This window comes from Vulpes lagopus, chromosome 10, assembly GCF_018345385.1.
Source record: "Vulpes lagopus strain Blue_001 chromosome 10, ASM1834538v1, whole genome shotgun sequence".
Lineage (NCBI taxonomy): Eukaryota > Metazoa > Chordata > Mammalia > Carnivora > Canidae > Vulpes > Vulpes lagopus.
In genome coordinates this window covers 113,414,405-113,441,063 of record NC_054833.1, presented here as the reverse complement: position 1 = coordinate 113,441,063, position 26,659 = coordinate 113,414,405, and the positions used below count along the sequence as shown (strand labels likewise).

The window sequence follows — 26,659 nt, the reverse complement described above, 5'->3', positions numbered from 1 at the left end:
CATATCTGATAAAGGGTTAGTATCCAAAATCTATAAAGAACTTAGCAAATACCAAACTCAATACTCAAAAAACAAATAATTCAATTAAGAAATGGGAAGAAGACATGAACAGACACTTTTCCAAAGAAGACATCCAGATGGCCAACAGACACGTGAAAAGATGCTCAACATCAGGGATCCCTGGGTGGCGCAGCGGTTTGGGGCCTGCCTTTGGCCCAGGGCGCGATCCTGGAGACGCGGGATCGAATCCCACGTCGGGTTCCCGGTGCATGGAGCCTGTTTCTCCCTCTGCCTATGTCTCTGCCTCTCTCTCTCTCTGTGTGACTATCGTAAATAAATGAAAAATTAAAAAATATATTTAAAAAAAAAAAAAAGATGCTCAACATCATTCACTATCAGGGAAATACAAACCAAAACCACAATGAGATACCACCTCACACCTGTCAGAATGGCTAAAATTAACACACAAGAAACAACAAGTGTTGGCAAAGATGTGGAGAAAGGGGAACCCTCTTGCACTGCTGGCGGGAATACGAACTGGTGCAGCCACTCTGGAGGCTTCTCAAAAAGTTAAAAATAGAACTGCCCTCTGATCCAGCAATTCCACTACTACGCAACAACAACAAAAAAAACACAGATTCAAAGGGGCACATACACCTCGAAGTTTATAGCAGCATTATCAACAATAGCCAAACTATGGAGAGAGCCCAAAAGTCCATCAACTGATGAATGGATAAAGAGGACGTGGAATGGAAGAATGTTACTTTACCCACCAAAAAGAATGAAATCTTGCCATTTGCACTGACGTAGATGGAGCTAGAGTGTATTATGGTATGTGAAATAAATAAGTCAGAGAAAGAAAAATGCATATGATCTCACTTATATGTGGAATTGAAGAATGAAAAGAGATGGATTTATGGGAATAGGGAAAAGAAAAGAGAGAGAGAGAGAGAGAGAGAGAGAGAGAGAAACAAACCATAAGAGACTCTTAAAGATAGAAAACAAACTGAGGGTTGATGAAGAAAGGTAGGTGGGGATGGGTTAGGTGAGTCAAGCGTATTAAGGAGGGCACTTGTGATGAGCACTGGGTGTTGTATGTTGAGTAATGAATCCCTGAATTCTACCCCAGAAGCCACTATTGCACTGTATGTTAAAATTTTAATTTTAATTTAATTTTGAATTTGAATTTTAAAAAATGACCAAATATTAAAATTTAAATTTAAATTTAAAATAAAAGGCCAAATATAAGGTAGCAGAGCCACTAAGTGGGGAAAAGGTGTCAAGATTCAAACTTAAGTATTGCTGTCTACAAAGCTCAAGGGCTACTCCATACCATCTCAAGGGTCATGATCAGTGTGCCAAGAGCATGGGCACAACACTTGAGTGAAGGCTGGTGAGGAGAGTGTGTTCTTCAGATTAAAGAACATAGGGCTCTGCATCACTTGCCATCAGGGAAATACAAATCAAAACCACAATGAGATACCACCTCACACCGGTGAGAATGGGGAGAATTAACAAGGCAGGAAACCACAAATGTTGGAGAGGATGTGGAGCAAGGGGAACCCTCCTGCACTGTTGGTGGGAATGTGACCTGGTGCAGCCACTCTGGAAACTGTGTGGAGGTTCCTCAAAGAGTTAAAAATAGACCTGCCCTACGACCCAGCAATTGCACTTCTGGGGATTTACCCCAAAGATTCAGATGCAATGAAATGCCGGGACACCTGCCCCCCTGATGTTTCTAGCAGCAATGTCCACAATAGCCAAACTGTGGAAGGAGCCTCGGGGTCCATGGAAAGATGATGGATAAAGAAGATGTGGTCTATGTATACAATGGAATATTCCTCAGCCATTAGAAATGACAAATACCCACCATTTGCTTCGACGTGGATGGAACTGGAGGGTATTATGCTGAGTGAAGTAAGTCAATTGGAGAAGGACAAACATTATATGTTCTCATTCATTTGGGGAATATAAGTAATAGTGAAAGGGAATATAAGGGAAGGGAGAAGAAATGTGTGGGAAATATCAGAAAGGGAGACAGAACATAAAGACTCCTAACTCTGGGAAACGAACTAGGGGTGGTGGAAGGGGAGGAGGGCGGGGGGTGGGGGTGAGTGGGTGACGGACACTGAGGGGGACACTTGATGGGATGAGCACTGGGTGTTATTCTGTATGTTGGTAAATTGAACACCAATAAAAAATAAATTTATTAAAACAAAAACAAAAACAAAACAAAACAAAAGAACGTAGGCGTTCTCACTGTTTCTCTAGATGTTTTATCCATTTCATAATTGACATTTATATCTATGAAATGTCTCAGTATATGTTTGTGGTGCAGTGTTCTACTACTTCAGAAATTCCCAGGATTACTCAGAAAAAGGGGTGATACTTATGAACTATGTATCCTAGTAACATTTCATGAATCGAGGGTGAATTCACGAGACAACAATTGCTTGGATCTACATGCTTCTAGCAATGATGTTCTAGTCATACTTGTTATTTCTGAAACTGCATTATTATTTATTTCTCTTGGCAAACACACACATATGTGTCTATCTATCTATCTATCTATCTATCTATCTATCTATCATCTATCTATCTATCTATCTATCTATCTATCTATCTATCTACAGGGGGGAGGGAGAGAGAAATGACATCTGATTTTTCCTAAAATAATTCAAAGGAAAACAGTTGAAAATCTATTGTCACATGAATATTGGGGATTCTGAATGTAGTTCAGCAATGAAAATGGATTTACGCCAGGTCACACAGACTGTGGCTGAACAGAGACCCAAATCTGGGCCTCTAGGATCTTAGTTATGATGTGTTAATAAAGTCATATACTCTTCTTTGGCCAAAAAAAAAAATCTCTACAAAGTACTTAGTGAGACATTTGTCTAATAATCTTCTCCTATGCTATTACAGCATCTTAACATGAATCTGTTTGACAGACATGACTTCTTCACATAGATTTTATATATTAACCTCTGGTTGACCTTCCCCATTTGTGTTTGAAAACTGTTTCTAGAGAACAGCAAGCTTGAAAGCTTTAAATCAGAACACGGAGGATTATTCAAGTGTCTCGATGTGTACAAATTGTGTCCTTATACGTGAATTTCCTGTCTTGTAGAGCAGTATGTTCTTTGACTAAATAACTATCACTTAATTACCCCACTGTGTGGATCGCGGTCACATCTATACCCATTTCCTTATGGAAGAGCATATAAAATAGCTGTAAGTGAATTAACACTGCTATCCTGTCCCTATATTTTACATGCACTGTGCAGAGTGACTGTAGGGTATGGACTGTCCCTTCTGTTGCTCCTGGATTCTCCTATTAAATAATTCTGCACAGGCCACCACTTACAGCATCAACACATGGCTAGCCAATAAATGATGCTACTCGAATTGCCAATTCTGAGTTACACTGAAATGCTTGCAATTATTCCTTTTCAGAATTAAGGTGAAATTTCTTTTCCCCTAAACGAAAACACTTCCAGGGATTCCTCAATCAAGTGGAATTATTTCTGTGAAGAGCATGATGGCACTATTCTTTCCTTAAGCCATAATTCCAATAACTAATTATACGCATAATAAGTATGGGTGGTTTTAAAAAGCAAAGTAAAAGTCACTAAAAAAAAAAAAAACAAAAAATTGGATGCTTTCTCCTAGCAATTGAGAACTTAAGCAGATGAGAATGATAGGACAGGGTTGTGGGGCGAATGAAGCACAGGCTTTACAGTTGCCTCCTAGGAAATGGAGCGAGGACTGAGATGCAACTCTTCAACCCAGAACCTCTATCTCTTCATCTGTAAAACAGAAAGAGTAACACCTGGGGGGTCCCGAGGGGCTCAGCGGTTCAGCGTCTGCCTATGGCTCAGAGTGTGACCCCAGGGTCCTCGAAGGAGTCCCCATTGGGCTCCCTGCGGGGAGCCTGCTTCTCCCTCCGCCTGTGTCTCCTCCTCTCTCTGTGTCTCTCATGAATAAGTGCACTAGAAATAGTAACGCCTAACAGACATTATACGTAATTACATCTAACACTGTTCACAGAGCATAACAGACACTCAAAACAAAATTTAATTGAGTTGATATGATCCTCAAGGTCCTGATTCGGCTCATGCTCCACTGGAACTTGTGACCTCAGACCTCAGTCAGATCCAGCTGTCACATGGAACAAGGCCTGGCAATGGAGACCCGCAGGACGGGGCATTGTTAGAGCTCAGGATTTGATCTCAGACCATGGGTTTGATTTCTGGCCACTTCACTTCCAAGCACGGCAAGTAACCGGAGCGACTTCTTAACCTCTTTGAGCTCCTTAACATCCAGAGAGCTCAAATGTGATGATGTATTACATCATCACGTATGACATGTAATATCTCCTCTGTTACATCTATTATATGTAAATAAATGCTTACCCCATGGTTTTTTGTTGGTGGTGTTTTATTTCCTTAAGATGATTATTGCTGATGGCAAATATTTGGCCAATAATAAGACAGTAATTAGCTGATCACTACCGCCACCCCTACTAGAACTACCAGCAATACCACACTGTGGCTGGATGATTATGAGGATTGCTCATACTAAAAATGGAAATGCTTCATATCCCAGTGAGCCTTCTCTGCGCTGGACCCCCCCCCCCCCCCAGGTACACAGGTGAGGCACGGACACGGGCCTAGCACTCGCCGGCACAGCAATCACATCACCATCATCACTTCATCTTAACGCTTCGTGACCATCCTGTTAGGTGACCGGTACAGTCACCACTAAAACATGAAGAAACGCGAACTTTTGCGGTCTTGGTTAAATTATTTATATTCTGTGAGTCTCAACATGGTTGAGACGGTGATAGACCTCATGCTGCTCTCAGCACTCCCCGGTGTGCCAACCTGTCTCCCCCGCACTTTGGAGGTTCTAGACCACTGATTGCTAACTTCAGAGTCATCTGCTTGGTAAGCCTGCCTGTTGGCTTCAGGTGATACTTAGGGCTGTTCCTCTTTTCATGATGTAACTCAGAGATGCTAAACCAACTCCGTGGTCCCCCTCAGGGGATTTCCAGTGACCCGTTAACCCCAATTTGAAGGATCTATACAATTACAGACAGGAAGACTGGCCTGTCGCGAATATCCCCAATTAACTAAATCCTCAAACGCACATTCTTAGACAAATTTCTCATTCATAAACCATGCCTTTGCCCCACGAGGTCACTGCATGTTCACAACAAATGGACGATTTCTAGGTGGGACTGAGGTTCCTACGCATAAAATCAGAACCCAAGACTTCAGGAACATGGGCCAACAATTTGCTTCCATCACTTTAACACAGGACAGAGGAGCACAGCAACTTCACCTTTGATCACAAAGGGTGGGTCTTCCTTTAATTATGGTGGCTGCCACAATGGGCAAAAAATGTGCTGAGAACTTGCCTCAGTTCCCTTTAAAGTAAGAATCAGGAACCAGATTGGGCTTCAAAGAAATATTCTAGGGCTTCCTACCACTGCCGCGCGTCTGCTACATTTCTCTTGTCAGCCAAAGGCTCCTTTGAAACACTGAGATGTACAGAGTGAAAAGTGTTCAAGTACCTAGAGGAGTCACATCTGAGAATCACTGAAAATTCTGACAACTGGATTTGTTTAAAATCATTGGAGGGGCACAGATCTCACAACTAACCCTGGATAATCTTCCCACCATTCCTTCTGTGCCTTTCGATCCGAGATTCTCTTTGACCTCTTTGTTGCATTCTGCAAGGTCTGCTTTTGAAATCCTCCCACATCCTTCTTTGGGGATGCGAGCTCTTTCTTCCCGGCGGAGTGACTTCTCTCTCTGCCTTCACATTCTCTCTCAAAATAGAATTCTCCTCCTCCTCCCCTCCAGCGTCTTCTCGAACAACGCTGCTGTGTGATTCTCCCTTAATCAGATCAGCGTCTGTGCAAGAAGCACCATCAGCTCCCTTCCATGGGCATAATACCTTTTCACCCTTGTTTATTATAAGGGGCTTTGTTATTTTTATTTTCAAATTTTCCCCACCCCCCAAAAAATTTTTCCCCACCCAAAATGATTTGTACTCATGCAGTCAACACCTTTCGGCTCCCATTCATGGACCTAAGAAGGCAGGTGGCACAAAATGCCCTGGGCTCTATTCTGCACAGAAAAGGGAGAAGAAGTCATAGGACAAAATAACAGACAAGGAATAAATCTGTCATTGCACAAATGTTTCTCCAGGACCTAATATACATCAAATACTGTTTCAGGTACTATGGATACCGCAGAGAAGACAGATAAGCAGGCGGATTTCACAATTCTTGCATTCCAAGTATAAAGGCTGGGGAACGTATTGCAATGTGCAGAGCTGCGCAAGGCAGGGCAACCAGGCTCACAACTCCATGGCTTTCGGGGCCCCAGTCTTTTAATTTGTAAAGCTGGGACAATAAAATTTGTCTTATAGGAAAGAAACCGAAACCGACAGATGTCACCCGCAGGAGCTATTACCAGTGGTCCTCATATACATAGGCCGTATTTTAACTATGATTACCCAGAACGTTTGTTGAGTATTGAAATCCAAGTATGATTATCACCTATCATGGAAAGGCAAGCGCAGGGGAACAGATCTCTGCGTCCCTCCAGAACAGACATAATTAGACTTGCATTAACAGGAGGCTGTCTGACCTCCCCAGGAGGCAAGCCAGAGGCAAAACCAGTCAGAACGGCAAGTGAGGTAGATGTTCTAGTTAGCAGAGTTACCACACGGAGGGTTAGTAAGAGCAGGTTTTTATGTCTATTGTTCCCTTCATGACAGTTGTCACAATACATCAGAACTGTTTCTCCAAATACATTAAGTGGCTCACGATTTTTATTCTCTATATTAAAATTAAAAAAAAAGCTAACAAATAAGTACGTCTTCTTTTTCCTGCTCTAGATTCTTAACAGTTACGTGACACTCCCTCTCCTTCCCTTCCTGGTTATCAATCAGTTCTTGTTCTCCATTTCTTCCTCCTTGTGGCTGTACGTATTCCCGTTAATGACTTTGCTCCAACAAATCTAAGTGAAGATACATAGCATGGGAACACACATTTGGTATGAATGCATAAATGAATGGTGAAGTTCCACCTTCTCAACATCTCCATTTCCCACAGTTCGATTCCATTGGCACCCAGTGATGACCTCCTATGTGCCAAGCAGAAGGCATTGGTGAAAGGGCCCTCACTGAGATTCTCTAAAGATGTACCCACAGTAGGTGAAAGGCGGCTTCTTTCAAACTCTCAATCAGTTGCTTATGGTAAGTTAAGTAAGAAACACATTTATATGTTTATGCTTTTAGTCTTCCAAAAATACAAAGAACGCAAGCCACCGATTCTGAGAAATTTGCCATCGCTACTTGCATGGTGCCATTTTATGCAGTGTTATACTGAATAAAATACCACCTCTAGAAGTAACCTCTGAGTGTGCATCAGTGCAACGTATTTAAGAGAAACCACATGATTCAAAAAACCTTTTTGGACTAGGGCACAGGAATAAATTTGTCTTCAGATCTGACATTTATGTTTTAGGTGATTTTGAATAATATTTCACAAGCTTCCCTAGATTCACATATGCAAATGATATGTTATTAGGAAGAAATTCTAGGGGTCCATTTCTGGTGTGGGTGATATTAATATCCAAAGAAGCTTCATGTGAGAAAATCAAGAAGATGATAAATAAAGTCAGCCTTTCCTTCTTCCTGAATGGTCTTTCATACTTACGCTAACTCTGAAAAAAAAAAATCCAAATTTAACTCTAATTTCTTCGCATGCCCACAGCACAGCAAGAGTAAAGAAGCCATGCCACCAAACTCCCAGGCCCTTGATTCCTCATCTTTGCAAAACCTTGGATAATGTCATTCAAATCAATGGCCATTGAGAGAGCACCTCTGGGACGCCCGGGTTGCTCAGTGGTTAAGCACCTGCCTTCAGCTCAGGGTGTGATCCCAGGGACCCGGGATCGAGTCCCACATGGGGCTCCTGGCACGGAGCCTGCTTCTCCTTCTGCCTGTGTCTCTGCCTCTTTCTCTTGGTTTCTTATGAATAAATAAATAAAATCTTTAAAAAAAACAGAGAGAGAGAGAGAGAGAGAGAGAGAGAGAGAACCTCTAAGGAAATAGGAACTGTCCTAAGGGTTGGAGACACAAAGATAAAGGAGAGGTACAGTTCTCTGCACTGGAATAGTTCATAATCCAAAAGATGAGGCCGGCGTAAGCAAATGCCTATAAAATGCAAATTCATCCTCTCCCATTCTAAACCCTGCTATCCTTTTATGAATTCCTCTATCATAACACTCATTGCACCAAATTTTTTTCAATGTGTTTTTTGTTCTTATTTTAACATCTAACTAGCCTGTCCCTCTGTCAATTTTTACCGAGGCTTTAAGAATCTTCTCTTGTGTAAAAGTATTCCTGCTCTAGTCTTTTTTCATTCCAAAATATATACAATGAATTCCTTGTTTAATCCCCTGAACACTTTGATAAATACCATAAGACCAGATGGAAGTAATTTCCAGCACAATGATTACGTCCCAGGTACACGTGGTATGTAGCATGACCATGGGGAAGTCACTTCCTCTCTTTGACCCCCTCTTATAGAAACGTTTTTGTGATATCTCCATTCAAACGTCACATTATCAGCGAGGCTTCCCTGTCCAGCTTTACAAAATAATCACCACGCTTGGCTGGCATGTCCCTTCTTCCTTATCTGGCTATCAGAGTCTCTGCCCACATGCCTGCCAGTGGGATCCCACGATAAACAAATGGACTTGTCTTGTTCACTGATGTCCACCCAGCCCTACAACAGTACCTGACAAGTAGTAGTCTCTCAATACACTTTAATATTTTTCAATAAGTCAATGCATGAATGATTTTTTTCCCCATGTGAACTTGTGAGGAATCCTATTTAAAAGTAAATACATACAAATAAATGACTATCTGAAGACCTTTTCTGAAGATGTACGGGGGCCTAGGTAGAGCTGAATTTCTCCACTTCTTCCTTTCTGTGGTGGAAAGTTCTGCCCACAGAATGCTCAAAAGCCAGAGCAGTACAGTTCTACTTAACAGGGAGCTGCACGGTGTAATTAATTTATGCCTGTGAAACATTCTGAATACCTTAGGATCAAATTACTGTTGTGCTTATGCTCCCTCTTACATAAATATTTGCACACGTAAAAATTCAGCACCCTGACATTTATTGTAATGGTTACAGAGAAGAGTGAGACAAATTGACTCAGAGACAGGTGTTGACAGTCAGCACGAAGGAAGACAGTCCTTTGTCAATGCAGCAACCACGAGTGATGGAAAAATCATGCAGAAACCAGGATGTCACATAAGTGGAATGGAAACTGGCTCAGAAGATGCCATTTCTCCATCAGTTTCTCAGGGATTTGAACATACACCTGGGCCTCCTGGCCCTGCATTCTAGGGCTGCTCTGCCAAGATAATAGGGAGCGGCTGTGTGTGTGTGTGTGTGTGTGTGTATTAAGCACAAACAGACCTCACTTTAACCACCCAAATTCATTCTCAAATCAATGGCCTACATTACCAAAAAACTTTAGTTGGTGTGACATGATAAATGCAAGATCCAAGGGGGCAGTAGTTGGGTTAATGCACTTTAAGAAAAAATCTAGCTATGTCAGGTAAGAGAACTCAACGAGTTCAGTGGAAATCGTATTCTGTGCACGCTACAGATGTTGTCTCCATCTGAATCTTATAAGAGCTCTAAACGTAGCTACACTCATCCTTCCTCCTTGAGACACAAAGAATAGGGTCTCAAGGATATGAAATATCTTTGTGATGATTATAAAGTAGTAAATGTTGGAGATGGGAGTCGAACCTAACTCTGACTCCAAAGTTCACACGCAGGACTTCATACACCATGTTGTCTCCCCTGAAACTCTAAGCCAGACTGTCACCATCTCGAATCTCTTTTTCTCAGAAACACAGTGACCTTTCAGAGGCTTAGCTTTGTTATAAATAAATGTTTATATGTAACACAGCCTTTGTTTGTCTCTTGGCTTTCTTTCAGCATATTTTTCAGTTACTTTAGATGACAGCCTTCAATAACTATCTTCCAGAGTGTAGGAGGCACGTTACTTTAGAGTTCATATGAAATGTAAATAAGACAAATGCTGTTTTTAAATGTGTTTTCCCCCATTATCTATTTTTAAATGTGATAGAAAGTGATGTCATCTCAGAATAGATTCCGTTGTGACAATTCTAATGTTTTATTACTGCAGTTTGGTGTACCTCGTGGACAGAAAATAGAACACGGTGGTGAGTGAGGTTGCTTCCTTCTGTCCATCACAGGCTAACTATAGATAGGTACACACGGTGAGAAAAAGCACACAACCAGTACCACACTTCTAAATATCTTCTTGATACCCGATTATTAACAAATCCTTGTTACCTCAAAAGGGAAAAACATTTTAAAAATAGGACTTTGTGAAGTTATCAGAAGGTGGTTACTAAGATTGCTACTTTGATGTGGAGTTATCTAAACACAAATGATTTGACTAAAGGGTTAGAGCAAGTTCCTTGAAGAACTTGCAAGTTCCTGTAAGTTCCTTTTAGAACATTGTGGGGCTACTTGTTTGTTTGAGCCCATCTTTGTAAAAGTGAGGAACTGAGGGCCAGTGAGGTCCGATCCCAACTCTTTCACTGCTAAACATCCTACCTCTATTATCCAAGGTCTAGTACATAGTGTTTTCTATTATTACTATTTGTGTCTGGGGTTGCTGATTTATACTCTGCTGAGAATGAGAGCAAGGGAACCTAATTTGCATTTTTGTTTCATCATGTAAATATAGTCATTATTATTATTTCCATTTATAGCCCTTGAATGTATTTGTTATTAAATAGCAAAATTAGGCAATCTCAATTCCTGTCTTTAAGAGATCCACAGGTGTCAGAGTGCAAAGGTAGCGGTTAAAATAGATAATACCACAGCAACATTATTAAAGTTAATGGGATGGAAAAGAAAGTGCCAATAGTACTCTGTCACACACAATAAAATTTTACCGCTCATGGAAGCTACTTTTAAAGAAACCTTCCAGACATTAAATAAATAAATAAATAAATAAATAAATAAATAAATAAATAAATAATCTAATTATGGCTATGCTTACATTTACCAACCAGTTCAACCCTGTTAACCTTATGAACACTAAAATCACTAATTTACTGGATTCCATATTGCTGCTCCTTGTGGTCATATAAAACAGCCTGGTTCATAATAAAAGAATCACATATAAGGTTTTGAATGGGAAATTACACATAATCACAAATTATGAAGTGACTCTAGTATAACTCCTAAACCATTAAAAAAGTTTTATCTTTGCTTTATTTATGTAGCCACATGCTCCTTAGCTGCTGTCTATGAGAACTCAAAAGTTGTGTCTTTTTCACTTGATCTAGGCACAGTTAAATTAGGGACATACGAATTTGAAAAATCCATTTGCTCTATAAATATCGGCTAAACCTGAAGTAGAAATATCCATTTATCTCCTACTTATAGCCACAAATTTTTCTGACTGCAAGGGAATAAAGGCCACCACTTATAATCAAAGCTCCTTCTGAATCAGGTCTTTGCCCCAAGTGGAAAGTCCCCCTGATTTTAAAGACTGATTCTCTTGAGACTATTTTTTGCAAGCAACTCTATTTAAGACTCCCTTATCCAATAGTTCAGAACCACCCATAATCATATTCATCTGAACCAATTATTCTCATGATTCAAGAATATTATTTTTTCTACTTTCCTTTCATGAAATTCAGCCCAATCTTTCAAATGACTACAGCAACAATAATAAATCAACTATCTCATTCCCTTACATGTTTTTTTTCATGACACTTTGGACAATAAATAAGAAAATATCCAATTGATGTATTTATAACATAATTATTTATGTTGACATCTCTCTAGTTGTTCCATAAGCTCCATGAAATCAGGGGCATGTCTACCTCATACATCATTTTGTCCCTGAGAGTGGAGGTGATCAATAAATATTTATTTACTGAATTTAAAATAAATGATAATTTAAAAGAGGGCATTAAACTGTTTACAGTCTCTCTCTCTTATTTTTCCTTCTTTCTTTTTTTTTTCCTGAACACAATGACTTTTCATCATTCCTCACCCCACCTACCAACCTTAACTCTATTAGGAGATAGATAGACTAATGTAGCAGAGCTGAGATCAGGCAGATGAGGTCTGGAAATCAGCTCTGACTTTTACAATCTGGGTATCTTCCAGAAATTAATTTGCCTAGAGCTCTCATTTCCTTTATGTAAAGTAAGGATCCTACCACCCACTTCACATGGTTGGTTACTAAGACAACTATGAGAAATGGCATATACTAGATGATCAATAAATGGCACTTACCTTCTGTTTGATTTTCTGAACAGGCTATAATGTCCAGAGCTATGTGCCACTATAATGAGTTAAAGATCACTGTTTCTGGAAGGGGAGACACAAATTATCTAAAAAAGGTACACTGGTGTTGTGGTATATGCTTAGGTAGGACCCATGGGCACACCTTTTGTCCCTGGTCTGTTATCAGCAATGCCATACTGACTTACTGCTATCCTTCCATAAAACACCAGACTGTATATGTGTGTGTATATATATATATTTATATATGTGTATTTATATATGTGTATATATATATACATATATATACATATATACATATATATATGTATTTATATATATATGTGTGTGTGTATATATATATATATACACACACACACACACACTTCTGATATAAGGGCTGTCAAATGTACTCTTCTTGGATATTGATTAATCTCTGATATTCTTAGATAATATATATATATATATATTGTGTGTATATATGTATATATACACACACACACACACACACACACACACACACACACACACTTCTGATATAAGGGCTGTCAAAATGTACTCTTCTTGGATATTGATTAATCTCTGATATTCTTAGATAAACCATCCTCTCCCATAAAATCCATGCAAATGCAGTTTTGTCTTTCTTCACCAAGTTATTATGAACTAGTCCAAATAAAACTCAAAGCTCTATTTCAAAGGACAGAAAGGATATCACCATAGAGATAGAGATTACAATTTAATTCTTTAGGGACATGATACATAGTAAGCTGGGGAAAATCCTTGATCCTAGTGGATCTGCTGAGGTTGAATGGATGCCACTGAGAATAAGCATTTGCTTTGGCTTCCACTTAAACCCATCCCAAAGCACCCAGTGTGACAGCAGATGTTACATGTTGTGGAGTCTGTGTGGTTCATAGTCTTTCTGTTCACTACGCACATTCAAAGACCTGCTTTCTCTACAAATGCATCCCTTCAACCTCAGTTACGGTCAGCACTGGACAGCTCTCTCTGGACTTAAAAACTGTCCAAAAGTGTAAGTAACATGACATAGCACTATTTTTAACTTATCCAAATATATTTAATTGTTCTATGCCATTGAGGTAGAGAGATTATTTTTAGTAATCATAAAACAATTAAACTGGCCACAACATTTACTCAACCTACTTTATCTCCCACAGGAGATTCCAAGCAGGAAAAATAAGTGATTGTTAGGTTAGTATATGCAAGCAGCCAGCTGTCATGCTCACCGGGATATTACGATTTAATCATCAGTGAAACTGGGGAGGGATATGATTTTGCTGGGAATACTATCTATACATATTGAGTAGATTAGAATAATGATCTATTAGATATTTAAAATTAAATTTTGTCATCATTATCAACACAGTGAGGTTTATTTTTTGTTAAGATTTTATTTATTTATTCATGAGAAATACGCAGAGAAAGGCAGAGACACAGGCAGAGGGAGAAGCAGGCTCTCTGTGGGGAGCCCGATGTGGGACTCGATCCTGGGACACTGGGATCACAACCTGAGCCGAAGGTAGATGCTCAAACCCTGAGCCACCCAGGAATCTCAACACTGTGAGATTTAAAGTTAAGTACAGGGGCAGCCTGGGTGGCTCAGCGGTTTAGCATTGCTTCAGCCAGGGCATGATCCTGGAGACCCGGATTGAGTCCCACGTTGGGCTCCCTGCATGGGGCCTGCTTCTCCTCTGCCTGTGTCTCTGCCTCTTTCTCTCTCTGCTTCTTATGAATAAATAAATAAAATCTTTAAAATATATATATAAATAAAGTTAGGTACAGGTGGAATTACACACTTTAATTTATTCATCCATTCATTTGTTCCACAAATATTTATTGTGAGCTATATGTACCAAACACTTTACCTGTCTGATTTTGCCGTATCATCAAACCTCAAAAATCCCCATAATCCTCATCTTTAATAATTTATCTTAGAATAGCCACATTACATGATATAGGAATTAAATAAGACAATAAAGACAGTGAAGGCAAAGTCTGCTGTTGCCTAGAAAATCTATGTATCCACTAGTGGTTCTTCTACCTGAAATGTAAGAGATATAAGAAAGGCAACCAACCGTTTTTCTCCATCTTCTCTTTTGGCCTAAAACAAGCAGATTCACACACTGATATGTTCCTCCCCTCTTTAGTTGCTCCAAATGTGTGTGTATGTGTGCGTGTGTGCGCGCATTATGTTTGAAAAGAGATGTCTCTCAAAAAAAAGAGATGTCTCTCTGTGTGTATCCTTTCCTCCAAAATTATAGAAATCTATGCACTTCACTGTCAAAGAAAGCATAAACTGAAGAAGAGTGCAACAGGAGGCGGATATCCCCCCAGGTGAGAGAATCACTCTGTGGCCCCTGTCCAAACCCTCCTGTCTTCTGGCTTCAGGCCTGACTTCTCCAGGGAGGGCCCGCGTCCTTCCAGGAGACTTAGAAGAGACTCCACGTGTTACGTAAGAAGCCATCCTTGCCTTCTGCTCCTTCCCCACTACTGGCCACCCACGTCACGGGGAAGCCTGATCTAGGGTGCTCTGGAATTTAAAAGCAAGTCAGTTGTGTGATGGGTGGAGCTGCCTCAGCCTTTGGCCAGCACTTAAGAAGAGGTCTTTATCCCCTAGGATGTAACTTGCCTAGGTAATTGGTCACATCAGCATTCCTCCTCTCCGTAGCACTCCGACCTTGAAGTCAAACGTTCAACTCCAAATCCAGCAGGGCTTTTAAAATTTTATGTATACTTTTTTAAATTTAAATTCAGTTAATTAACATGTATTGTATTATCACTTTCAGAAATCCAGCAGTTTTAATAGAAATGTGACTTGTATTTAATATTGCTGACCTACTTTTCTATCTACCTGCTATTAATGCAAACAAACACTTTGGGTTATTCTAAGTGGAAATGTCCTATCAAAAAAGAAATCATACTTTGCCTGATTCCATAAAAATAAAAAATAATAATTATTAAAGATATTATATTGCAAAGATCAAAAGCAAAGTATGGAATATATGCTTCCTGCACCCCCCTAATATTATGAATGGCTGGAAAAAGCATTTATATCAGTGTTTTTTAGGACTGGATACTTCATCCCAAGAGGTGATAGTACCCAACCAAATTCACACAGAATATTAGTGGGGGCTTCCATTTTTAAATTCTAGTCTAAATTTATTTTATACAAAATAACCTCTTAAAGGGAAAACAAAAACAAAACTTCTGATATCACTGAGTAAATGAAAACTATTTCTCAATATGACCCCAATGTCTTTTCTTTTTTTTTCCTGTGACCACTATCCTTTTGATTGTGTCTTGCTGTAAGGCTTTATTTAACTATTTCCCCACCTCACACCGATCATTCGTTAAAGTGCCCATTTAAACATGGCCTTTGGTGTCATGACCTTTAAAAAGGCTCCCTTGTTCTTCTCTTTCTACATGTTTGCTTTGCTGGCATTTCACTCCATCCCTTAACAAAAATTCTGGCTTGTGTTCTATGTCACCACATCATGTAAGTTGCCCACCCATATGGATCTCCTTTTAGGATCTATCATATACAACAGTGTGCCCCTGATGCCAAGAACATGACTTGTCAGTGTTGACACTGACTAAATATAATTTTTTATAAGTTTAGCAACTTTTTAAATTTAATTAAATTTCAATTAATTAACATATAGTATATTATTAGTTTCAGAGGTAGAGGTCAGTAGATTCATCAGTTGTATATAATGCCTAGTGCTCATTATATCACCCAGTTACCCCATCCCCTCACCCTCCTCCCCTCCAGAAACCCTGATTGTTTTTTACAGTTTAGAGTCTCTTATGGTTTGTCTCTCTCTCTGATTTCATCTTACTTTATCCCTCCCTTTCCCTGTTATCTGGTTTTGTTTCTTAAATTCCACAGATGAACAAAATCCTATGGCAATTTTCTTCCTCTGACTGACTTATTTCATTTGGCATAATACCCTCTAGTTCCATCCAGGTCATTTCATATGGTAAGATTTCATTTTTGATGCCTGAGTAATATTCCATTGATTGATGTGAATTACAAAGACATTCTCACTTATCAATGTATATCATAGCATTGTTGGTCTGCCTGAATTTATCTGAATATTTCTTCTCAAAGATCTGCACTAATAATATTATTTAGCCAGACCCCTTGGCAGTGAAAAAGGTAATCCATGCAATACTGATTAAAAAAAAAAAAAAAAAACAAGATCCTGTGTGTTTGCAATTTACCACTTTGACTCAGAATACATAAAAATGACTCAATTCCATGAAGGCATTCCATGAAGACCCCCATGTATTACTGTGATTTTTCTAAAAGAGAACAATTTATTACATGGATTTTTTTTCCCAAGGAGTATTTTTTCCTTAGATCAATTTACAGGGTCTACTGAGACAAATGCTATTTGCATCCAGTGAAGAACGATGTTCTGAGTTTCAAAAAAAAGGTCAATGAATTAAGTTAGTTTATTTTCAAGCAGGTCATTTTTCATACTCTTTCTTGCTTGGAGCAAAGTTTAGACTGTCCTGCAACTTTATCCTGGTTTCTGTAGATAATTAAGCATTTATTATTCACTTGCCTTGTGTTTCATTTAGACTTTCCATCTTCAATCACTTGGGATGGAAGGCAACTGTTTCCTCACGGCTGTCCTCAAATTAGTGCTTTTAAAATAAATGCCACATCTCTCCCTGTCTGTGCCCAAGATGACACAAGCAAACATATGGTATTGGGGTGGCATGAAGGGGAAAATAACAACCAAAAATGTATTTATAGAATACAAATAAGCCTCTTTTTTAGTCTTTTAAAGCTATACATAAAAAATGAAAATTCATTTTACCATTACTAAGGCTTACATCTTCTCTCACACCAAACCGCCTCCTATGTCTAGGTATAAAGTATACGTGGACCTGCTTCAAAGTTTTAAAAGTCCCTTTCTAAACCAATGATAGCCAAGGGATCAGCTACACTACTGGGAAGTCAAGTTGGGGTATAGGAGACTGTTGAAAAATTGAAACTTGATATTAGACAGATTCACTTTGAATCTTGCTTCAGGCACTTCGTGTAAGAAATATATCAATTCTGACCCTCTGTTCTCTCATAAGTAAAACTGAGACGACGTGAGAAACTAACTCAAAATATTGTGTGCAGTAAATTAAAAGAAATTTGATAATGCACACAAACCCAGTCAATGCCAAGAACATAGTAAGTATTCAATAAATGAGGGGTGTTTTTTTGTTTATATTTTTGGTGTTATAATTTGACAAGGGGTTTTATTTATAGATGGAGAAAGCATTTTGCCTTACACTCTCTCTGGAACAGAGTTCTGTCATTTGCAGAGTGGGGACAGAAATTCTTCCCTCTACAGTTTGGTTTAGTGTTTTGTCAAACCTCGAAAACTGTAGAAACACAAAAATATTTTTCTTTTGCTGCTGTTGTTATTATTATTATCATCACACTGACCTCTGAAACAAGAAGATATGTTAATAACCATTCCTTCTTTGTGCAGTGGCCCATTAACTTTTCTATATCAACATATGATCTAGAACTAAATCTGAGCAAGAGTTTGTCACAGTCTCAAGGCTCATTTTTGCAAGTACAAGAATAGCATTGTGTTGGCTAGACACTTAAGACATAGCATGAGACTTGGAAATGGCATGAATTTTAGCTCTAAGTGAATCTCACCAACAACCACCACAAAATTCCATCTAAGGTTACAGCAGGGTTATTCTCACCACAGGAACAAACAGAAGAAAGACAATGTGGAAACTAAGCTGTATTCCCTACCTGGTTCATCATACATCTCTATGAGTTATGGCAAGTTTTTGATTTCCCTCTACTAATACATTACTCCCTTCTCCCTTCCTTTGCTTTTCTTTTCCTTCTTGTCTTCACATTTAAAAGACTTATTGAAGGACTGCTAGGTGCCAAAAATTCTGCGATGCATAGGGTCGTAAAGGGAACAAATCTGACAAGCTCCATTCCATGGACTATCCGTTCTAGCATTAGAACATAAAAATATAAACAAGTCAATATGCAAGATAATTTCTGACTATGATAAGCTCAAAGGAGATAATAAGCAGAACAAATGGCAAATCTCTCTGTAATCTTAAGTTTATATTTGAAACAAGAGAAGGAACTCTCCCTAAGGTAGAGAGATTGATGTGTTATGGCAACAGAAAATAATTCTATTAAATTGAAATGTAACAAGTAAGAGGATGGAAGAACTTATCTGTTCCAAAGTCCAGAGCTGTTCTTAGCATTCTTGTGAGGATAAAATAAGACACATATGGGATTTTTTTTTTTTGTCTCCTATGCTCTGGTTTCTTTTTATTAAAAATATTCTAGTATCAAGAACTTGATGACAGTTGCCAATGGGCAATCTTCTTTATAAATATCATAAATATGTTCAAGTCCCATAGCCTGCTGAGAGAATGTTTACTGTCACAATATTGATCATTATAGCTACAAGTCTGGCTCTTACTCTAAGGCCAAAATCCTGATATAAAATGGAACTGAGGACAGCCCCAGATGGGTTCGCTGATAAATTCTACCAAACACTTAATAAATAAATTATACCAATTCTCTACAATCTCTTGTAGAGGACAAAGGCCAAGGAAATGCTGCCTAGATCATTTTATGAGGCCATCATAACTCTAAAACCAAAATCAGATGACATTCCAAGAAACAGTAACTAGAGACACAGATGCAAAATCTTCAAAACGATATTAGTGATTGAATCCAAAAAAAGAGTATAAGAAGAGTTAGATGTCATGATCAAGTGAGATTTATCCCAGATATGCCAAGCTAGTTCAATATCCAAAAAATGATTAATGAAATTCATCACCCTGACAGATTTAAAAAGAGAAGTCAGATGATCGTATCAGCAGATGAAGAAACAGCATTTAACAAAATCTAACCATGCATTCATGATTTAAAACTCATAATAAATAGAAATAGAAGAAGAGTACTGGATGGCTCAGTTAGTTAGTGTTGGGCTCTTGGTCTCTTCTCAGGTGATCTCAGGATCATGAGATCCAGCCCCACTTTGGGTCCTGCACTTAGCATGGAGTCTACTTGGTACACTCTCTCCCTCTCCCTTTGCCCTTTCCCTCTGCTTCCTCTCTCTCTCTCTCTCAAATAAATAAATAAATCTAAAAAAATAGAATTAGAAGAGAACTTCTTCAATTCCATAAAGAATCTACTAAAACCCCAAAACTGATATTATATATAAAGGTGATAAATGTGAAGCTTTCTTACTGAGATCAGATCCGAAACATGATCTTCACTGTCCTTGTTTCTACTCACCATTTCTTTTCAAAATCATATTGTAAGTCCTTACTAATACGACAAGGAAAGGAAATAAAAGGTTCGATATTGGGAAGGAAGACATAAAACTCTTTGTTCACAGATGGCATGATCATCTATGTGGAAAGTCCAAACAAATCCACAGAAATAACAACAACAACAACACCTTCTAGAACTTATAAGCAAATGAAGCAAGATTGTAGGATACAAAGTCAATGATTTCCTACATAACAATGATATATTTGAAATGAAAAATGCTTTCCCTTTAAATTAGTAACCCCAAAACTGAAATACTTAAATATAAATCTAACAAATATGTACAAGATCTACATGAGAAAAACTGCAAACTTCTGATGAATGAAATAAAAGAATAACCAGGATGCCTGGGTGGCTCAGTGGTTGAGCATCTACCTTTGGTTCAAGTTGTGGTCTCAGGGTCCTGGGATTGAGTCCTACATTGGGATTCCCACGTGGAGCCTGCTTCTCCCTCTGCCTAAGTCCCTGCCTCTCTCTGTCTCTCATGAATAAATAAATAAAATCTTTAAAAAAAGAAGAAAGAAGAAATAAAAGAATAACTAAATAAATGGAGGGATATTCCATGTTCATGGATAGGAAGACTCAATAACATCTGGATGTCAGTTCTCCCCAGATTGATCCATAGACTCAATGCAATCCCAATCAAAACACTGGCAAATTATTTTATGGATATAAACAAACTGATTCCAAAGTTTTATAGAGACATAAAAGATCCAGAATAGCCAACACAATACTTAAGGAGAATAAATGAGAAAGATTTATGCTTCCTGACTTCAAGACTTACCACAGAGCTACAGTAATCATGACAGCATGATATTGGTGAAAAAAAAAAAAAAAAAGAGAGAGAGAGAGAGAGACAAAAAGACCAGTGAAACTGAATAGAGAGCCCATAATGGAATCACATAAATCAGATCAACTGACTTTTGACAAAGGAGCAAAGAAAGGCAAAGCGGTGGAGCAAAGACAATGTCTTCAACAAAGGATGCTAAATATCCATATGCAAAAACAAAACAGAACAAAATGGAATCTAAACATGGAAATTACATCCTTCACAAATATTAACTCAAAATGGGTCACAGACCTAAATGTAAAACAAGAAACTATAGAACTCCTAGGACATAGGAGAAAATCTCCATGGCCTTGCATTTGGCAATGACTTTTTAGATTAATGGCAGAGGCACAATCCATGAACAGACTGATAAGTGAGACTTGATTAAACCTTAAAATTCTGCTGGGTAAAAGGTACTACATTTCAGTGAATGAAAAGATAAACCACATACTTGGAGAAAATGTTTGCAAAAGACATATCTGGTAAAGGACTGTTATCTAAAATACTGAGGAGCTCTAAAAATTACACAATAAGAAAACAAAGGAACTAATAAAAAAAAAAAAAGTGTCAAAGACCTGAACAGACACCTCACCAAAGAAGACATAGAGACGACAAATAAGCTTATAACAAGATTCATTACTTCATATGCCAACAGGGAAATGCAAATTAAAACAATGAGGTACAACTACACACTTATTAGGATGGCCAAAATCTGGACAAATTCAGGTGAGGAACTTCCATTCACTGTTGACTGCAATGCAAAATGCTCCAGACACTTTGAGAGAGAGTGTGGTTTATAAAACTATTATAGTTTTATATTTATAAAACTAAATATACCCTCACCATACAATCCCACAATTGCACTCCTTGGTGTTTATAAAAACTTCTGTCCTCACAAAAACCTGCACATGGATGTTTATAGCAACTTTATTCATAATTTCCAAAACTTGGAAGTGACTACGACGTCCTAGAGTAGGTGAATGGATGAATAAACTGTGATATATCCAGACAAGGGATATGGTTTAACCCTTAAAAGAAGTAAGTGACCAAGTCATGAAAAGACATGGTGGACCTTTAAATATATATCATTAAGTGAAATAAAGGAATCAAAGAAAACTACATATTTTATGATGCCAACTAAATGAGGTTATGAAGCAAAACTGTGGATGCAATAAAAAGATCAGTAGTTACCAGGGGTTGTTGGGGTATGGGAGAAATGAACCGAAAGAGCCCAGATGATTTTTAGAGCAGTAAAAACACCACGTATGATATTATAATGACGTACATCCTTACACATGTCTAAACCTGTATAATGTACAATGACATGAAGAATGAACTCTAAGGCAAACTGTGGATTTGGAGTGATTCCTATATGCCAATGTAGGTTCATTCTTGGTAAATAGTGTACCACGCTGGTGAAGGCCACTGGTAATGGGGGAGGCTCTGCATTTCTGAGGCAAGACATATATGAGAAATCTCTGTAGTCCCCTCTTATATTCTAAACCAAATACTGCTCTAAGAAATTCAAGTCATAAAAAAATTTGAGAACTTAAAGAGAAACAATCTTTCAAAATTATTACCAAAATATAAGTTCCACTATCCTGGTTCTTTTAATGATAATAATAACAACCAAAACAAGGAACTGAGGAATGATCCCACCTCACTAGAAATGCGTATTGGTATTTAAGCCAACATTTTCTGACTGAGTTATTTTAGGTCACTTGCTCAACACACGGACATACCAACCACAAAGAGGAGCAGTTGCAGGCACCCTCTTAGAGGTAGACAGGTCTTTGTAATGACCCTGTGCTCGTTCCTGAAATTTGCTTTATTTTGCTAGAATTTAAGTTCCTAGGTCAAAATTAGTGGACATTCTTAGTGGTTCTGATATATAGCCTTCAAATTCTTTCAATAAATGTACTTACTAATACTCTTAACTACCAGATTTTGACGAAGTAATTTACCAACACCTACTAATCCTACATGTTAGTGGCTCAAACATCACATTTGCTGACTTGATAGGGCAAAAATGTATTTACTCTTTTGTGTTTGCCACATGTTGTGACAGCCACAGAGACCCACTGTGCTTGGGGTTTCAAAGAATTTGCCTAGGTGCGCAGTTAGTTAACATCTCCCAGCTGAATCACCTTTAGGATTAGTTTTACTGTTCAAGTAGAGGACCACTCTTCCCAGGCACATTGGACCCAATGCCTGAGCATGGCATGACGGCATTAAAACCTGGCTGTGTACGTTACGTATGGGGCATCTTTTAAGAGAAATCTTTGCTCTAAGGATCCCCATAAGTTTGGCCAAGATGTCGTCACATACGTATTGTCTTATCCTGCTTCCTCTCCTCTAAACTTGCATGGGTATCAGATCTGCATCACAGTATGGTGCTTCATGCCTCTTATGGATGGGTTATGTTCCTCCCAAAATTCATATGTTGAGATACAATCCCCAACGTGATGGTAGTTGGGGGAAGTGGCTTTAACAGGCAATGTGATCATGAGAGTAAATCTCTTAAAAACAGTATTAGTGCTCACATTCAAAGAAGCCAGTGAGCTAGCTCAGGCTCTTTCCACGCGACCCAAGAAGTCAGCCCTCTGCACCCTGGAGTCAGGCCGTCACTGGAATTCTACAACACAGGCGCCCTGATCTCAGACTTCCAGCCTCAAGAACTGGGAGGAACGAATTGCTGTTTCTTGTAAGCCACCCAGTTTAAGGTATTTTGTTATAGCAGCCAGAACTAAGACAGTGCCTCTTTTATCCTTTATAGTCCTTAAATGCTAAGCCACCTGTTCTCCTAACCCTGTCTCAATGCCTTCCAGAGGACACAGTAACTGATACACATCTTTTGGCCACCAGAAAATATATTTACTTTCCATTTGCTTACAAAATAAAAAACCCAAATGCTCAATGGTCTTTGCACTTTTTTTCTCCTGTACTTTCTTAATGTAAAAATTTTAGAAAGTGCTCTTAATCTGTTTCTGCATAACACTTATGCAGAACACTTAGAAACACACACACACACATTCATACCAGTCTCGAAAAAAACAAATTTAAAAAGAGAGGACTCACAGATAGAGTCAAATTTAGATTCTATAGGAACGACTTATACTCTGCTTTCATCTGAACACACTCAAGTGTAACTGTGTAGGCATGCACACACAAATATTTATATTTCACTTGTACATATTTATATTGCAACAAAAGAATTTAGGGTGGCTACTGATTACTAAATTTTCCTCTATTTCCTTCAGCATTCTGTCTGCATTAATTAAAAATCTCAACTTCACTCACCCGATATTTATTAAACAATAACTACATATATTCTTCGAGTATCATTTCTCCCCATTACATTTCCTACAGTAGTATCAGAATAAACCTTCTAAAATATAAACCAGATAATTTTGTAACTTTCAAATCAGAAATGATAAAGCTAAAATAAATGTATGTTGAGACAGACACTTATTATGCTGGGCAAAAATGCAAATATTAACTGTTGCTGACATTTGATTAAGCAAATGGCAATAGATGTCAATGAGACTTAAAAGTAGCCAAATCCTCTGGCTTAGTGGGGGTTTTTATTATCTATACCTCATGGCGATATATTCTCGATATATAAATTATTTAAATGGTATCACCATGCTTCCTTGTGCTTATGTTGAAAGCAAAACTCTGTCTTCCAAAATGGCTTGTGAGATACTTGCAGGCTGACATTAGCCTTTGTGAATTTTTCCCCTTATATTTAATTCAATGCCTGGCACACAGTGAATGATGAATGAATTTTTGCTGGATTACAGTGGGCCTGGTGAACAAAAAGATCCAAGTGAACAAATAAGCAAGGAGCAAAGGAGAAAATGATTTACGTCCACTTAAGCAATCAACAATTTCTGTTTTACAGGAGCCCCTATGCCATAGTTATTACCTAGGGAAAGTGAAGTACAAAGATGGCTTTGAAATTAAGGACCTGGGTATGAGTCCCAGTTCTGTTTCCAACTCTGTCACTGTGACGTTGGCCAGAAGAACATCAGAACATCTCCAGGCTTTCTTTCTTTCTTTCTTTCTTTCTTTCTTTCTTTCTTTCTTTCTTTCTTTCTTTCTTTCTTTCTTTCTTTCTTTCTCTTTCTCTTTCCCTCTCTTTTTCTCTCCCTCCCTCCTTTTCTCTCTCCCTCCCTTTCAGCTGACTAGCTTCTCTGCCACTTCCCCTAGGGTCATCAAGGAGCCCAAATGAGATGAAGTTTATGACAGATTTCCTTCTTCACTGAAGACGAATATGTAATTATGCCCCTAATTAATGTGTTTTTGAAGAGTTCTTTCCTGTTCTTAAATCTAAATTCAATTTTAAGCCATGACCTATTTATATATAAATGCACTTTTTCTCACTTTTAAATGCATGAGAATTTTACTCTTTGAATTAAAAAAAAAGCAAAGAGAGGCTTTAAATTTTTAATTTAATTAATAATTGACTTAATGGTAAGACATGAAAATTTATCTGAATAATACTGAAAACTCATGAATTAAAGAAATTACATGTATATATAGCTGTATACTGAATCTTTCAATTTGAAAATTTTGACACAATTAAGACACAAAATATTCACACAAAGGATAATGTTATTTGTAGTATTTTTTATATGTGCTACAAAAAAAAAAATCCCATAGGATTATAAAAAGTCTGATACAGTGGACTTACTCTCTTAATGTATTGTCAAAATCAAACAATAGGGAAATATATCTTCATTTGCAAAAACTATACTTTATGGAGTTATTTTTCTAATCAGTTAAAAAAAAAAGTCTTGTTTTTTAAAATGCCTTAATGATTTCTAAAGTCTGTACCACCGGGCTCAGGATACTGTCTGGGTTTAATACTACTACTGCTACTGCTACTATCTTCATGAAGAACTCTAATGGGCAGATATCAATATCCTGATTCATAAATAAGGAATCTAATAGCATAAATAGTAATATCCACCTACTGGGTAATTACCACATGCCACGCACTATAAATAGCTGATGTTTATTACTTGACTTGATCTTCATCATGACATTAGTAAGTAGATTCCATTAAAAAAGATTTATAAGTGTTTCCTGCCAAACATCACACAACCAATAAGCACCTGACTTTATTCTTCATTCTGATAGTTGAGTGTGCCTGATGTATAAGCACATTCCCCCCACCACCCCAGGATGAGAAATGGTGCCAGGCCATCTGTTAAATAGGTGATATTCTACAAAGGGTCTGCAATTTGTTTTAATCAGTATCAAAATGATTGTTGGACTTGCCATGTACTACATACTGCACAGAAATAACACATTCAAATATTATTGATACAGGCAGCAAAGTACTTAACCATAACATTTCATAATCCAAATCCCAAGAAAAGTGTTTCCCTGAAGCAATAACATGGTAATAGAATTCAAAATTTAGGCCACAAACCTGTCTCAGGCTCAATGGAAAAATAAGGCTGCCCTTCCAAGATACTATAAACCAACTTTGCACTGTTTCCATAAACTGGGTCGTCAGCATCTGTAGCTGTTACATTAGTGACAGACGTACCTAAAAAGGGGGGGGGGGGACAGAAAATAAAAAAAAAAAGAAAAAGAGGGAGAGAAAAAGATAATAATTAACACATTATTCTTTGCCAACAGCTAAATTTTGCCAAGCATATCATACAGAAATCCATGTGTGGGAATAAAGAAAAAAAGAGAAATCTCTTCAAAAATATGGAGATAAACTACTCTGTCATAACTTCAGATATATCCAAGTCTTTTAAAAGAAGAGTACTGCTAGGTTGGAGTACCTTATAAAGATAACCCTTTTAGAACCTGTATTACTTAAGAATCCTGTTTAGTTTCCATTTTAAAGATACCTATCAGATTCACATGAGCTTGGAGAATAGGAAAAGGAAATATATCAGAGAAACATGAAACACCAGGTTAATAACATGATACAATATGTAGCATTTAAGTTTTGCAGAAGTACAACTGAATATACCTGGAAAAAAATGGCTGCTGAGAAAAGCTGCATGAAAATATCAGAGGAATATATTTTATCCATTTCACCTAACTTCCCAGCATATAAAATTAGATTGGA

The 26,659-nt window shown here is 38.0% G+C and overlaps 1 protein-coding gene across 3 annotated transcripts in view; it reads right to left on the bottom strand.

Annotated features, from left to right (window-relative positions):
• Positions 1–26,659, bottom strand: part of CDH8 (cadherin 8) — a 362,680-nt gene that overhangs the window by 175,917 nt on the left and 160,104 nt on the right. For all 3 annotated transcript variants that reach the window (XM_041772883.1, XM_041772882.1, XM_041772884.1), the window contains one exon: positions 26,003–26,122. In XM_041772883.1, coding sequence (XP_041628817.1) covers positions 26,003–26,122 — 120 coding nt within the window. The remainder of the gene's footprint in view (positions 1–26,002; positions 26,123–26,659) is intronic.